At 38.7% G+C, this 12,936-nt stretch overlaps 1 protein-coding gene across 1 annotated transcript in view; it reads left to right on the top strand.

The window, feature by feature from the left end:
• LOC126253446 (protein ecdysoneless) overlaps nucleotides 1–12,936 on the top strand; it is a 104,940-nt gene that overhangs the window by 73,988 nt on the left and 18,016 nt on the right. The window contains exon 8 of the mRNA XM_049954792.1: nucleotides 8,512–8,692. Within this exon, the coding sequence (XP_049810749.1) occupies nucleotides 8,512–8,692 (181 nt within the window). The remainder of the gene's footprint in view (nucleotides 1–8,511; nucleotides 8,693–12,936) is intronic.

The raw sequence follows: 12,936 nt of genomic DNA, 5'->3' as shown, positions 1-12,936 counted from the left end.
ACACGTGTAGGTGCAGCACTTTTTATCAACATGAGTGCATCCATGGTTCTATTCACACCTAGGTAGAATCATGCATGCTGCTACAGTAATCGAAGTTTTTGCTTTGCTAGCAACAATTGTCACTACAGCCAAGTGCAAATACTGGGATGTTCCATTTTGCATAATTGTGCACGGCTGTGCTACAGTTCAAGATATCTACTGCATGGAAATCTGTCGTCATCCCATTAGTTTTCCAGACTTTGGTGAAATCCTAGGAAAACTACATATAGATTATGATCACTTTACGTTTCTTTCTGTGGAAAAATGAACATTTATTTGATACTTAACATTCACAGTCAGTAATCCAACAATACTGAATTCCTGAATATGCAACACAATAGAGGTGTGTAGAATAGAATCACTGAAAGTTTACATATACAACAGTTAATAGCCATCAGTGTGTACATGGGGGGGGGGGGGGGGGCAGATTAGTTCGTCAAAAGCATTAATTAGATTTGGATTTGTTTATCGTCAGCCTCCAAACTCTAGATAAGAGTGTTTAGGCAGCACACAAAATTTTGAACGAGGTGGAATTTCAAGCACTGTCTGTGGACTTTATATGGCCGATGGTAATGTGCGCTTGTAACTAACTGCAATGTTACCAGTCAGTAACCAACATGGGCAGGCCCTCACTCAAGCTACTGAAAAGCATCCTGTGTTAAATGTAGCTCATATTTTTGAGAATTCTTTGTCATTTTCAAAACACTTTAGTTTTCATGTGGTACTTTTTCCACAGAATATTAGTTGGATCCACTCCTATGTCAGACAGGGTTTCAGCACTGTCTAGAAAATATGGTCATATGGTGGTGGATATTGACAATAAAGAAACCCATGAACAAATTATTTGAATCCACACAGTAATTCGTTAAACTGTATATTCACAAAAATAACTGAAAACTATTGAGGCTGATGAAGAAATAAACATCCAGCCATGAAATGATTTGCAGTTCTGTCATTTTATATTATTTGTGGTCCTAGATGTTACTAAAGACTCATTTATACCTGTGTACCTGATGCCTAGTCACGTGGGCCTGTGTTTGCCTCACACATGAAAAGAGGCACACGTGTAGGTGCAGCACTTTTTATCAACATGAGTGCATCCATGGTTCTATTCACACCTAGGTAGAATCATGCATGCTGCTACAGTAATCGAAGTTTTTGCTTTGCTAGCAACAATTGTCACTACAGCCAAGTGCAAATACTGGGATGTTCCATTTTGCATAATTGTGCACGGCTGTGCTACAGTTCAAGATATCTACTGCATGGAAATCTGTCGTCATCCCATTAGTTTTCCAGACTTTGGTGAAATCCTAGGAAAACTACATATAGATTATGATCACTTTACGTTTCTTTCTGTGGAAAAATGAACATTTATTTGATACTTAACATTCACAGTCAGTAATCCAACAATACTGAATTCCTGAATATGCAACACAATAGAGGTGTGTAGAATAGAATCACTGAAAGTTTACATATACAACAGTTAATAGCCATCAGTGTGTACATGGGGGGGGGGGGGGGGCAGATTAGTTCGTCAAAAGCATTAATTAGATTTGGATTTGTTTATCGTCAGCCTCCAAACTCTAGATAAGAGTGTTTAGGCAGCACACAAAATTTTGAACGAGGTGGAATTTCAAGCACTGTCTGTGGACTTTATATGGCCAATGTGTGGTTCTGCAGTACCCACTCGGCAGGAAAACAGCTATTTCAATTATAAGTATGATTTCAGTGTTCTTTTATTTTCTCTCATTGATGCAAACTATTTACTAATCAAAGTGGTTTATAAACCAAGGATGACATCATTAAATTAATTGTGCCAGAATCACTCCTCCTCTTTTAAGGTTTGCCTTTGTTGTTTCCAGGTTATACTTATTTGTGAGTAAGTGTTAACAGTCTTTTCGTTTCACTTTGTCTTCATAGTCTGTTGAATTAACAAACCGCAAACAGGGAAATCGGTGATAATCCTCTTCAGGTTTCATGTGTTTCTTCTTAAAGCACTCAGCCAAAGTGCTAACGCAAGGATAAATTTCAGTGTGTGCAAAAAACCTAATCTTTTAGAACTGCAGGCAGGCGCACAACAGTTACATGTGCCTCCCCAACTGAGGTGGAGCGCGTGGTATCCCTTGCATGCAAAACAGAGGCAGGCGTGACTTTGCACCATTGCATCTCCCCTTTGCCTCTACATGCATTTAATGCACACAGAAAGCAGTACAGGTGTATACACAAATTAAGACTCTTCATTCCTTCAACACATTTTTTCCATGTTGATTAGTGTTTAAATGTCAGAAAAAAATCAGGAAGTATGTCATTAACAGTCCCTTTCAATCTTTTCAGCACCCATTTCTCTTAAAATAAATTGCTTCCCAAAGTAGACACATGTGACAACTCCTGCTAGGTACTGAACCCAAGTCATGAGAAAGCTTGGGGCATGGAGCTTTCTTGATTTTTCCCAACTGAATTTCATGTGTTGATCCTCTAGCATAATTTGAACTGATATTAAAGTAACATTTACTTAAAAAAAAATGCACCTATTGTTAGGGACAGGAAAATTTCATGAAAACAATAACACAAAAAATAATGAGAAACAGTCAGTTTTACAGTGACATAATGCAAAATTGGCAATTTTAATGAAATATTGTGAAAGTTATCATGTTCCCACATAACAAATGTTATAAATCTGAGAACAGTAGTTTGCCAGTATTCATAACTGATAGTTAGTTATTGAATGCTGAAATTGTGTTTTGATTTCCTCAAGGCTGTGGTTCATGTATAATCTTAAAATGATACTTCATTTCCCATGTATGGTGTGGTGCCGAAAATAGCTACAAAATTGGCAAAAAAATAGCTCTGAAATTGGCAGTAAAACAGCAAAATTGATTAAAAAAATTTAATCTGGCAACAAAAGGTAACACCAAATGCGGCAAAAAAAAAGGGTACATCGAATCTGGAAAGAAAAGGGGGGGGGGGGGTTACACTGAATCTGGCAAGAAAAGAGTAACACCAAAAGTGGCAAAAAAGGAGTAGCAGCAAATCTCAGTGAAAGAAAGGAGTAGCAGAAAATGTCACAAAAAATTTGGCAAAAAAGAAAGTAGTTCCATATCTGGCAAAAAAGTAATGACCAATCAAATCTGGTAGAAAAACGCCAACCAATTTTTTTTTTTTGGGGGGGGGGCATCGAAGTTGGCAATAAATAATTGAATCTGGCTAGAGAAAATTGACACAAACTGGGTGGGAGGGGGGGGGGGGGGGAGACTGAATTTGGCCATAAAATAAAACGATTTATTGTGTCCCTGCGTAATACCTGTAAGTTAAGAAGAAACCGCTGTACATAACACTTCATGTTGCCAGAATGTTATAGGTTCATTTTTACGTTTTTACATATGAGTACTAGGTGGTGCATTTGACCTGTGGCATTACTATTGTTTTAAAACTTGTCATTGGTTGTTGTTAAAACAATGACAACTCTTGCTTATAGCAAGTGTTGAAGACACAACCTTGTTAAAAAGTGGAAATTTTATAGGAAGTTCACCCTTAGACAATGATTTTTCAATTTTTGTAAAGGCTTAACTCAACAACATTATTTCACATAGCTTTGTTCAACTTTTTGTAATCAATCTCCCTCTGAAAAGACTCACACTGCCAGAGTGGGACAGCTTTCAGATATTGCGCATGGGCAATGAATTTCCCACTCACTTGTTTTCATATTTCTCTACCTAAGGTCAGGTGCTGAAACTTAGCAAGCAGGACCAACTTCCACCATAATTTATGCAGCAATTTCTTTGTTTTCGTAAATGTACTTCAAACTGAAAAGCTCATACGCCAAATGAGCATCACATAAATTATTATTATTATTATTATTATTATTTATATCTGTAGTACTTTATAAAGACAAATTACTGCTTAATGTTGTTTCCAAAAATCTCAAAAAGTTCATGATGAATTTACGTCAGATTTTTAGATGATGCTCTAATAAACATTCTGACAGACATAGGCTATATGTTTTTGATATGTAATGTATAAAGGGGAAATGTTAATAAAAAAATCCTGATAAGTTGTTGCCTGATTTACTTGAAATTTTTACATGATACAAAACAAGTCCTGTGGGGATCCACCAACTGCTGTCTCGGTGAAAGAAGAAACGGGAAGAGTCTCTTCGGGAATATTTTCTTGTAATGGAGGGACTTGCCATCCATGCTGATACTGGTAACAACTCACTAGTTCAGTATTTGTTTAGGCGCAAAAACTTCCACTGTACTGGGCTGGAAATGTAAAAGAGTTTAAGGAAAAAGTGAGACATTACAGAAGAGCTGTGAGGTCATTGCCAAAAATAAATAACAGCAGTGAAAATTCAAACTCCAGTAAAAAAGATGCTAATGACCCAAGTAGTAGAAATATTAAGTGCAGCTTGAGAGGCAAAGGGTGTTTCAGTTGTGGTGCCAGTGATCTCAGATCAAGTGATTGCAATTCCCAGAGCAAGAGAAAGAGATGCTCTAATTGGAACAAGTTTAGCCATAGATCAAACTAAAGTTTTAATAAATAAGTGTGGTGTTACTATTAGGATGCCAGAAGGGGGAGCTCATCTTACGTGTATCCATATACCAGACAAACCAAAGCTCTGTTAGTGATGAAACAAAGATTTGGTGACTAATAACATCCCAACAAAGACAAAGTCTGCTGATGTCGGAATGAAGATTATTGAGAGAGAACTACAACAGCAACTGACATACGGTAGACCAAGAAGTTTGTCACCAGATGAGAAAGAAATTGTTGACAACCAAGTCCAGATGTCACATCTTCGAGGAGTAATAGAACCTAGTTCATCTGAATATGCTAGCCACATTGTAGTTGTAAAAGAGAAAAATGGAGATTATCAAGTCTGTATAGACTACAGAAAATTAAACAAGATCACAGTGAAAGATCATTACCCATTGCCCATCAAAGGAGACCTTTTAAACTTCAAAACATCTGTGTGTTTTCCACACCAGATCTCAAAAACGTTTTTTTCTACATTCATGTTAAAGAGGAAAGCCAAAAATATACCTCATTTGTGACATTCAGGACAGTTTTAATTCAGGAAAGTTCCATTTGGATTATCAAATTCACTTGCAGTGTTCCAGCGTTTTTTAAACATATTTTTTTTTTTGGGCACTGGCTTTGAGAAAACATGTTATTTATTTACATAGAATATATAATAATACCAACAATGATGATGAGGAATTTCAACAGTTTGGTTTAGTGTTACAACTGCAGCAGAATATGACTTGGAAATTAATTTTGCGAAATACCAGTTCTCGAAGAGAACTGTAGACATTTTTGGGTGATGTTATACAGTGTGAACAAATCCGACCTCCTCCTGAGAAGATAATAGCTATTCAAAATTTTTCAGAACTGGAATCTGTGGCGGCAATAGAAAGTTTCCTATGTCTTAACAGGATACTTTAGGAAGTTTACCTCAAATTACTTTGCAATTGCCAAACCTCTGAGTGCTTTATTAAGGAATAATCGAGAACGTAAGTTTGAACAACAGCAGAAGCAAGAATTCAAGATGCTCAAAGATATTCTTTCATCAGATCCAGTTTTAAAAATCTACAGCCCAAAACCCAAAACTGAATTACACACAGACACAAGCAAAGAAGGTTTTTGAGCTGTGTTATATAAAAAAAAAAAAAAAAAAACTCCAGGTGATGATGAGTTCCATTCAGTATTGTATATGAGCTAAAAAGAAACACCACAAGAGGAGAAATACTGTAGCATGAGCTTGAAGTCTTAGCTCTTGTTAATACCTTAAATAAATTCCAGGTGTATTTACTAGGAATACGTTTTAAAATTGTAATGGAATTTGCTGCATTCCAAGAGACTATGGATATGAAGGACTTCCAAGAGTAGCTAGATGGGCATTACTGTTAGAAGTGTGTTCCTAGAGCATTGAACACTGATATGGTTCTATGATGAAACATGTAGACACCTTAAGTCATTGTGTGAATGTACTGAGGATGAAGGTTGAGCAACAATGTAAGAGCTATCTCAAAGAATGGCCTTATGAAAACTTTTTAATGAGAGATGGAATTGTTTTGAAGTTCTGTGATTGATAAGAGACTTTGTTTGATCACACAGTATGCAATGCGAAATCATCAAGCTTGTGCATGAGAAAGTTCATCATGCAGTTAATCGAACTGAAGAGGAAGTAAGATTTGACTGACAAGGTGAAAAGAGTGACCTCCAAGTGTATAAAATGTTTGATTATGAATAAGGAATCAGGAAAGAAGGAAGGTTTCATTCATAACTTATTCAAAGAACGTGAGCCATTATGCACTTGTTACAGGGATCATATTGGATCACTTCAATTAATGCACAGAGAATACAAACACATTCTAATTGTTATTGGTGTATTTGCCAAGTTTACCTGGCCATATCATGTAAAGACTACAAAATCAACAGAAACAATTAGTAAGATGGAATTAGAGAAAACTGATTTTGGGAATCCAGTCCAAATAATTGATGATGGGTGACTTGCTTTACTTGTCAAGAATTCAAGGAATATTACATTACAGAAGGAGCTGAACACACTTTAATAATGACGGGATTCCCTAGAGCCAATGGACAGCTAAAATAATTGCTAAGCTCAATATTGATAGCTCTAATGAATGGTATAAGATGATACCATTAGTTCAGTATGCCATGAATTCAACATACCACAGAAGTATTGGGAAAACACCATTCAGATAAGAGTTAAGGTCCCCACACAGATCTTCACATCACAAAATTGTTATAAGAAGAAATTATTAATTCATTTGAAGAGAGATGCAGTAAAATGAAGGAAAGGTGAAGGTCAAGAACCTAGGTCCCTTTGGAGTTACAAAAGTTAAAACAAATCACACCCATGATGTGTGCCGAGAAGATGATAACCACAAAGATTGCAGGACCGAGGCTACAATAGTACTGAGAGCCTGAGGTTTATCAACCTGAACTAAGAACAGAGAACCTCTGCAGTGCTTTGCGGAGAGTACTTTTAGCTTCTAATTAGCTCTTTTTGGTCAAAAAGTGCTGTTGGTATGAAGTTATCTAAATATTAATATCATATTGAAGTGTAATTGTTCAATCACACTGACATGTTAAATGATACTCCATTTTCAGATGAGTACAGATCATTCAGTGATGATAATTTTCAGTCCATATGGTGATAACATGCTGAATGGATTCCAAAGTGCTCTGGCAGTTATCTGCCCTGTGAACTTCACAGTGTGTTGTATCTGCTGAAAAGTTGAACTGAATTCAAAATGCACAAAGCTCTTCACTGTCGTCATCAAAAGAATCAACTCTTCTTAACTGCCCGAAATGAAATAGATTGTTCGTTGGAAGCATGGAGAACACACTGCTTTATCAAATTCTAAAGTGAGCGTGTTCTTTTGCCTGAATCAAATGAGGGATCACAGTGGTTACTGTGGACTTTTATTTGTGAGGAAGGTGATTTGGATTCCCATTCTGCTATCCAGATTTTCAGTGGTTTCCTTAAATTGCTTAAGGAAAATGCCAGAATGGTTCCTTGGTAGAGAGCATGGCCATTTTCCTTTCTTAGCTTTCCCTTAACTGAGATGTAATATGAAGCTGAACCCTAATGTTCCCTCCTTTCTTTCTTTGCCTGAATAAAAACCATTGCTTTTCCTGCATGGATTGTAATAATTTTAGTGAATATCTTGTATGTTGTGGAGAGAAGCTGATAGACAAGTGCATACCCAGCGAGTAGCAAGGAATAACAGCTGCCGTGGCTAGACTAATCCCTTCCACACTAAAGTGTCTCTCCCATATAATCTGTTCAGTCATGAATGGCACATCTTTAATGACGAGTAATCCCTTGCCCAGTGTGCTGATGGCCTTACTAAGGCCTTCACAGATAGAACCTCCCCTTTTCCTCTCAAACATAGTCCAAAGACAGACTTCATGCAACATTTTGATAAGTGTGCACTTAATACTCTGGCTACCTCCAGGAACCAGCTGCAAAGGAACACCCCGTCCCCCCTCATCACACAAATGTAATCCTGTACTGGAGCAGCTGAACTATATCATTTGCCAGGGCTTCAATGACTTATCAACATGCCCAGAAATGAGGAACATCTGAAATGCTATCCTTCCCACTCCTAAAATGGTATTCCACCAGCCATATAATCTACTCAATATCATAGTCAATTGTTGTGCCACGTCTACACCTAACCCCTTGCCATACGGGTCATACATACACTGTGGAAAATCCAGGTGCAAGAGCTGTCCAGCTAATCTCTTTATTCAGATTTTGTAAGAAGTGTTACTAATGATGCCAATGTACACAAATTAAACTTAAATGGCGTGTAAAATAAATATTTCATCTCTATCCATTTTAATAAATGAATTTTAACAGAAATTGATAAAAGTATTAGATTTGCTGTTTCGCTTTGTAGTGCTAAGTGTGTGCAGCTCGGACATCTTTACTTGTTTCAGGATGAGCTTGAAGGGTCTAAAGGATACAAGAAAAAGCTAGAACAAGCTAAGCAGTATTATGTGGAACATCGGGATAGTTTACACTGCCGTCCTTCAGTGGCCCAAGAATTGTTACAGATACTTTCCAACTTAGATTTTGATGAGGATGCCTTGCGACATGCAGATGTTCCACCACCTGATGGTAAGAAACTCAATCAGTAAACAAGTTTTATTTTGTGCATCAAAGAAAAACTCAGTTGAAAAAACTAGTCAATTTTGAGACAGAATTGCTTACCATGTCTTACCTACAGGATGTGAAATAGTACTGCCGATAGAAGCACATAATAGGAACGCACTACATAGCTTTTGAAACTAATAGTTCCTTTGTTTAGGAGAAAAGAAGTATATCTTGGGGAAAGTTAGAAAGGAAGGCAGGCCACTCAGACCTCAGGATGAGAGAGACCCATCTGTAGTGAGGGCAAGGGTACACAAGGTGAAGGCAGAGAGTCAGAGAGAGCGATCACAGATGGTACATTATTAAGCACTGTGTCAGCTCCACTCCGCCGGCCGCGGTGGTCTAGCGGTTCTGGCGCTGCAGTCCGGAACCGCAGGACTGCTACGGTCGCAGGTTCGAATCCTGCCTCGGGCATGGGTGTGTGTGATGTCCTTAGGTTAGTTAGGTTTAAGTAGTTCTAAGTTCTAGGGGACTGATGACCACAGCAGTTGAGTCCCATAGTGCTCAGAGCCATTTGAACCATCAGCTCCACTCCAGAGATGATAAATATAGATAATTAAGGGTAAGCTACATAAATAGTGCAAATTAAGTCCAGGGGGTGTCAGGGTGCAAGAATGTGTTGGAGAGCAAGTTCTCATCTCCTGAGTTCAGAGAAACTAGTACTGGGTGGGAGAATCCAGATATATCTGTGTGGTGCAGCATGAACTCAGTGCCCCGTGATTCATTCCGTAGAACATGTTCAACAGCTGGGTGCTTGGCGTCCTCAAGGCAGATGGTTCTTCTGTGTTCACTCCTGTTCTCAGTTTAGTGATGATTACAGCTGTATAAAACATTGTGCAGTGGACACAAGTTAACTGATGAACATGCATTGTTTTGCAAGTTGTTCCTGTCTTTGATTATGTAGTATTTAGTAGTGTTGGGGCTGGAGTACATCCTAGGGGTAGGTACAGGGGGCAAGTTTTACAGCACAGACTGTTTCTTGCATGGGTAGGGCCCTTGGGACAGAGACAAAGGTATGAAATGTCATTAGGTTTGACTAGGATGTTACCAAGGTTATGAGGGCAACTGAAGGCAGTTGTGGATGGTGTGGGGAGGATATCAGGAAACGAGGAGCTCAGTTTAGGGCATGACTCAAGAAAGTCATAGCCTTCACGGAGTAAAGTATTGAGGCATTCAAGGCGAGGGTTGCACTAGGTAATAAGAGGGTGCTTTAGAGTTTCCTGGAAGTGGGAAATTTATTATTCAGAGGGTACTTCCTGGAAGATTTGTTTGTGAATAAGATCAGCTGGATAGTTACAGAAGAGGGAAGTCTGTGAGAGATTGTTGGAGTAGGTGTTGATGCATTTGGTGGTGGAGCAGATACGTTTGACTTCGATGCCTAGGGTGGAGGACAGGGAGTGTGCGGTGTGAAAGGAGTGGCAATTATAGGTATCATTGCTTTTTGGCTGGTTTTATGTGGGCTGAGGTTTTGATTTGGGCTTCAGTGAGGTGGTGTCCAATGTTAAGGAATGTGGTCCAGCTTCTGGGTCTTGGTAAATTATATTTCCATGTAGCCCATGAAACAGTTAACTTAACAAGGGTCATCATGATTCCCACAGTTCCCTTGATTTATTTGTAGATTTGGCCATAATAAGTGAATGGGTATGGATGAAGTCAGCTAGGCTGACTATAAATGAGGTTTTAGGAAAACTGTCAGGTTGTTGTTGGGAGTGATAGTGCTCTGTGGCTGAGAGGCTGTGCGTATGTTGGATGCTTGTGTAAAGCAAGGTCGCAACAAAGGTGATGAGGGGTCCAAATGATAGAGGGCTGAGACATTCCAAGAAGAATCTTTTACATATGATTGAAGGCTCTCTGTGGTAGGATGGAGTTGCGGATCAGCCAGGTCTGAGATGCATTGGGTGAGAGCTTTAAAACGAGCTGTTGTGGGACAATTAGGTTGGTTGTATTTGTGTATTTTGGGAAGTAGGTAGAAAGTGGGAATATGTAGATCAGGAGATTAATGGAGTTTTATGGAAACAATTTTTGAGTTCTTGTGAGGGGCTTAGGGTTTTCACGATTTTCTGCAGCTCAGTCTGGATGAAAGGATCATTAGAAACAATTTTGTATGTCGAGGTGTCTGAGAGCTGATGATGTCCATCTGCCACATGCTCTTCTTGGTCAATTACTGCAGTAGTCAAGTTGTCCAAAGGGAGGTGATTTCTTATTTAATTTTGTTTGGTGCATATAGATAAGCTCATTGGAAAAAATGTTAGTCACCCCTATAAGAACACACTGATAACATTAGAATTCTGTAGATGGTGTAGTGACAGAAAGGCAGAAGAGAGCTATCATGATTGTACAATGACAGGCACAAAAAACACAATACTTCAATTTCGTACAAAAACTGAAATTTATTTTAAGTTTATGACATTTTTATGATGCTAATCCACTGTCTGATGATGGAATATTGTGGTGTGGTCCCATCTGTGTGTCCAACAACTTAATAAGAAAGACAATTATAAATTAAGTGCAGCCCTTTCTTCATCAGGAGTACTATGTGTTTATTCCCTTCTTCCAAGGTGACAACAGTCATGTTCATAGATTGCATGCATTACGAACACTCGGGCAACCCTATCACAACTTGACTGGCCAGCTAAATCACCTTATCTTAATCCCAAGAAAAGTATCTGCGACTGTTTGGAACAGCAGGTGAAATGTAGCAGTCAACATCTTCGCAGTGTGGTAGTTCTGCTGTCCATCATTGTGCAGTAAGACACCACTGGCACCTTCTAGGCTAACCTCGTAGACAATCTCCTCTCCAAGGGGAGAGGGGGGGGGAGGTTTTAGGTTCCAACAGTACTAATTCTTACTCACTTACGCAATCTCCGTCCAACAATTTCCTAATCATTCAACTTATCAAATTCTTTTTCATACAGGGAGCATTGACCCATTGCACACCCACCGTTGGGTAAGATTACCAGTTGGAATGTGCCTCGAGGCTGTCTGTTGGGATGTCTCCATGACCCCCTTAGAGTGCTCCTTGTGTTTTCTATTCTGTTTCTCAGCTCTGGCACCAATATTGCGTTCAGTACTCAATTTTACCACTCCTACATACTTTCATAATTTGATCAAATTTCTGTCTTACATCAGTAACTCCATATGACCTATCTCATGACTGAAGGAGTGGCAATCTTACTGTTTATCTCCACCCCCCTTTCCTTTCCTAATCAACCAACTACCTGGATAGCTCAATCTGTAGAGCATTTGCCCAAAGACAAAGTTCCAGATATTGCATTCAGTTTTAATCTGCCAGGAAGTCCCAACACAGTACCCATTCAGCTGCAGAGTGAATCCTCCATTCTGGACATCCTGTTGCTGCTTCTGCTGCCAAATTACCTATGTCTGTAGTATGCCATTAGCAATAAAAGATTTTATTTTTCAACCAAATTCAGTAAGGTTACCATATTTTTGAAGGGTGGATAGTAATAGAATTCAGAGTAGTCATTACTTATAAAACTGATCGTTCTTACAAACATGCCAGTTATTGTAATGCTTATGTAACGAAGTTCTGCTATGAATGTCTCAGTATTCTTGACATACATATTATAATGCATGAGAAAGAATTGTAATAAATATGAACGTCTCCTCACCTTCATGGGGAGCATGTTGCATATATGTTTTCATCCCAGTCCCATGTGTTGTACCTCAATCAGATTTTCAAATATTATCTGCATCTGCATACTTACTCTGCAAGCCACCATACAGTGTATAGCAGAGGGCACCCTGTATCACTGTTAGGCATTCCCTTCCCTGTTCTTATAAATGGTGTAAGGTAAAAACAACTGTCCATACACTTTTGTGTGAGTCCTCATTTCTCTTATCTTGTCTTCGCAGTCCTTACCTGAGATGTATGTGGTGGCAGAACGATTGTTCTGCAATCTGCTGCAAATGCCGTTTCCCTAAACTTTCTCAAGAGTGTTTTGCAAAAAGAATGTCTTCTCCCCTCCAGAGATTCCCGTTTGAGTTTACAGAGCATTTCCATAATGCTCACATTTTCATCAAATGTCCCAGGAACAAATCTAGCAGCAAAACTCTAACTTTCTTTAATCTGACCTGAAGGGAATCCCAGATACTTGGGGCAGTACTAAAACATGGATCACACAAGTGTTCATACACGATCTGCTTTACAGATGAGCTACACTTTCCTAGAATTCTCCCAGTAAACCAAAATG

This window comes from Schistocerca nitens, chromosome 4 (assembly GCF_023898315.1).
Source record: "Schistocerca nitens isolate TAMUIC-IGC-003100 chromosome 4, iqSchNite1.1, whole genome shotgun sequence".
NCBI lineage: Eukaryota > Metazoa > Arthropoda > Insecta > Orthoptera > Acrididae > Schistocerca > Schistocerca nitens.
The sequence above is the reverse complement of the archived record's forward strand: the minus strand, read 5'-3'. Positions and strand labels throughout refer to the sequence as shown.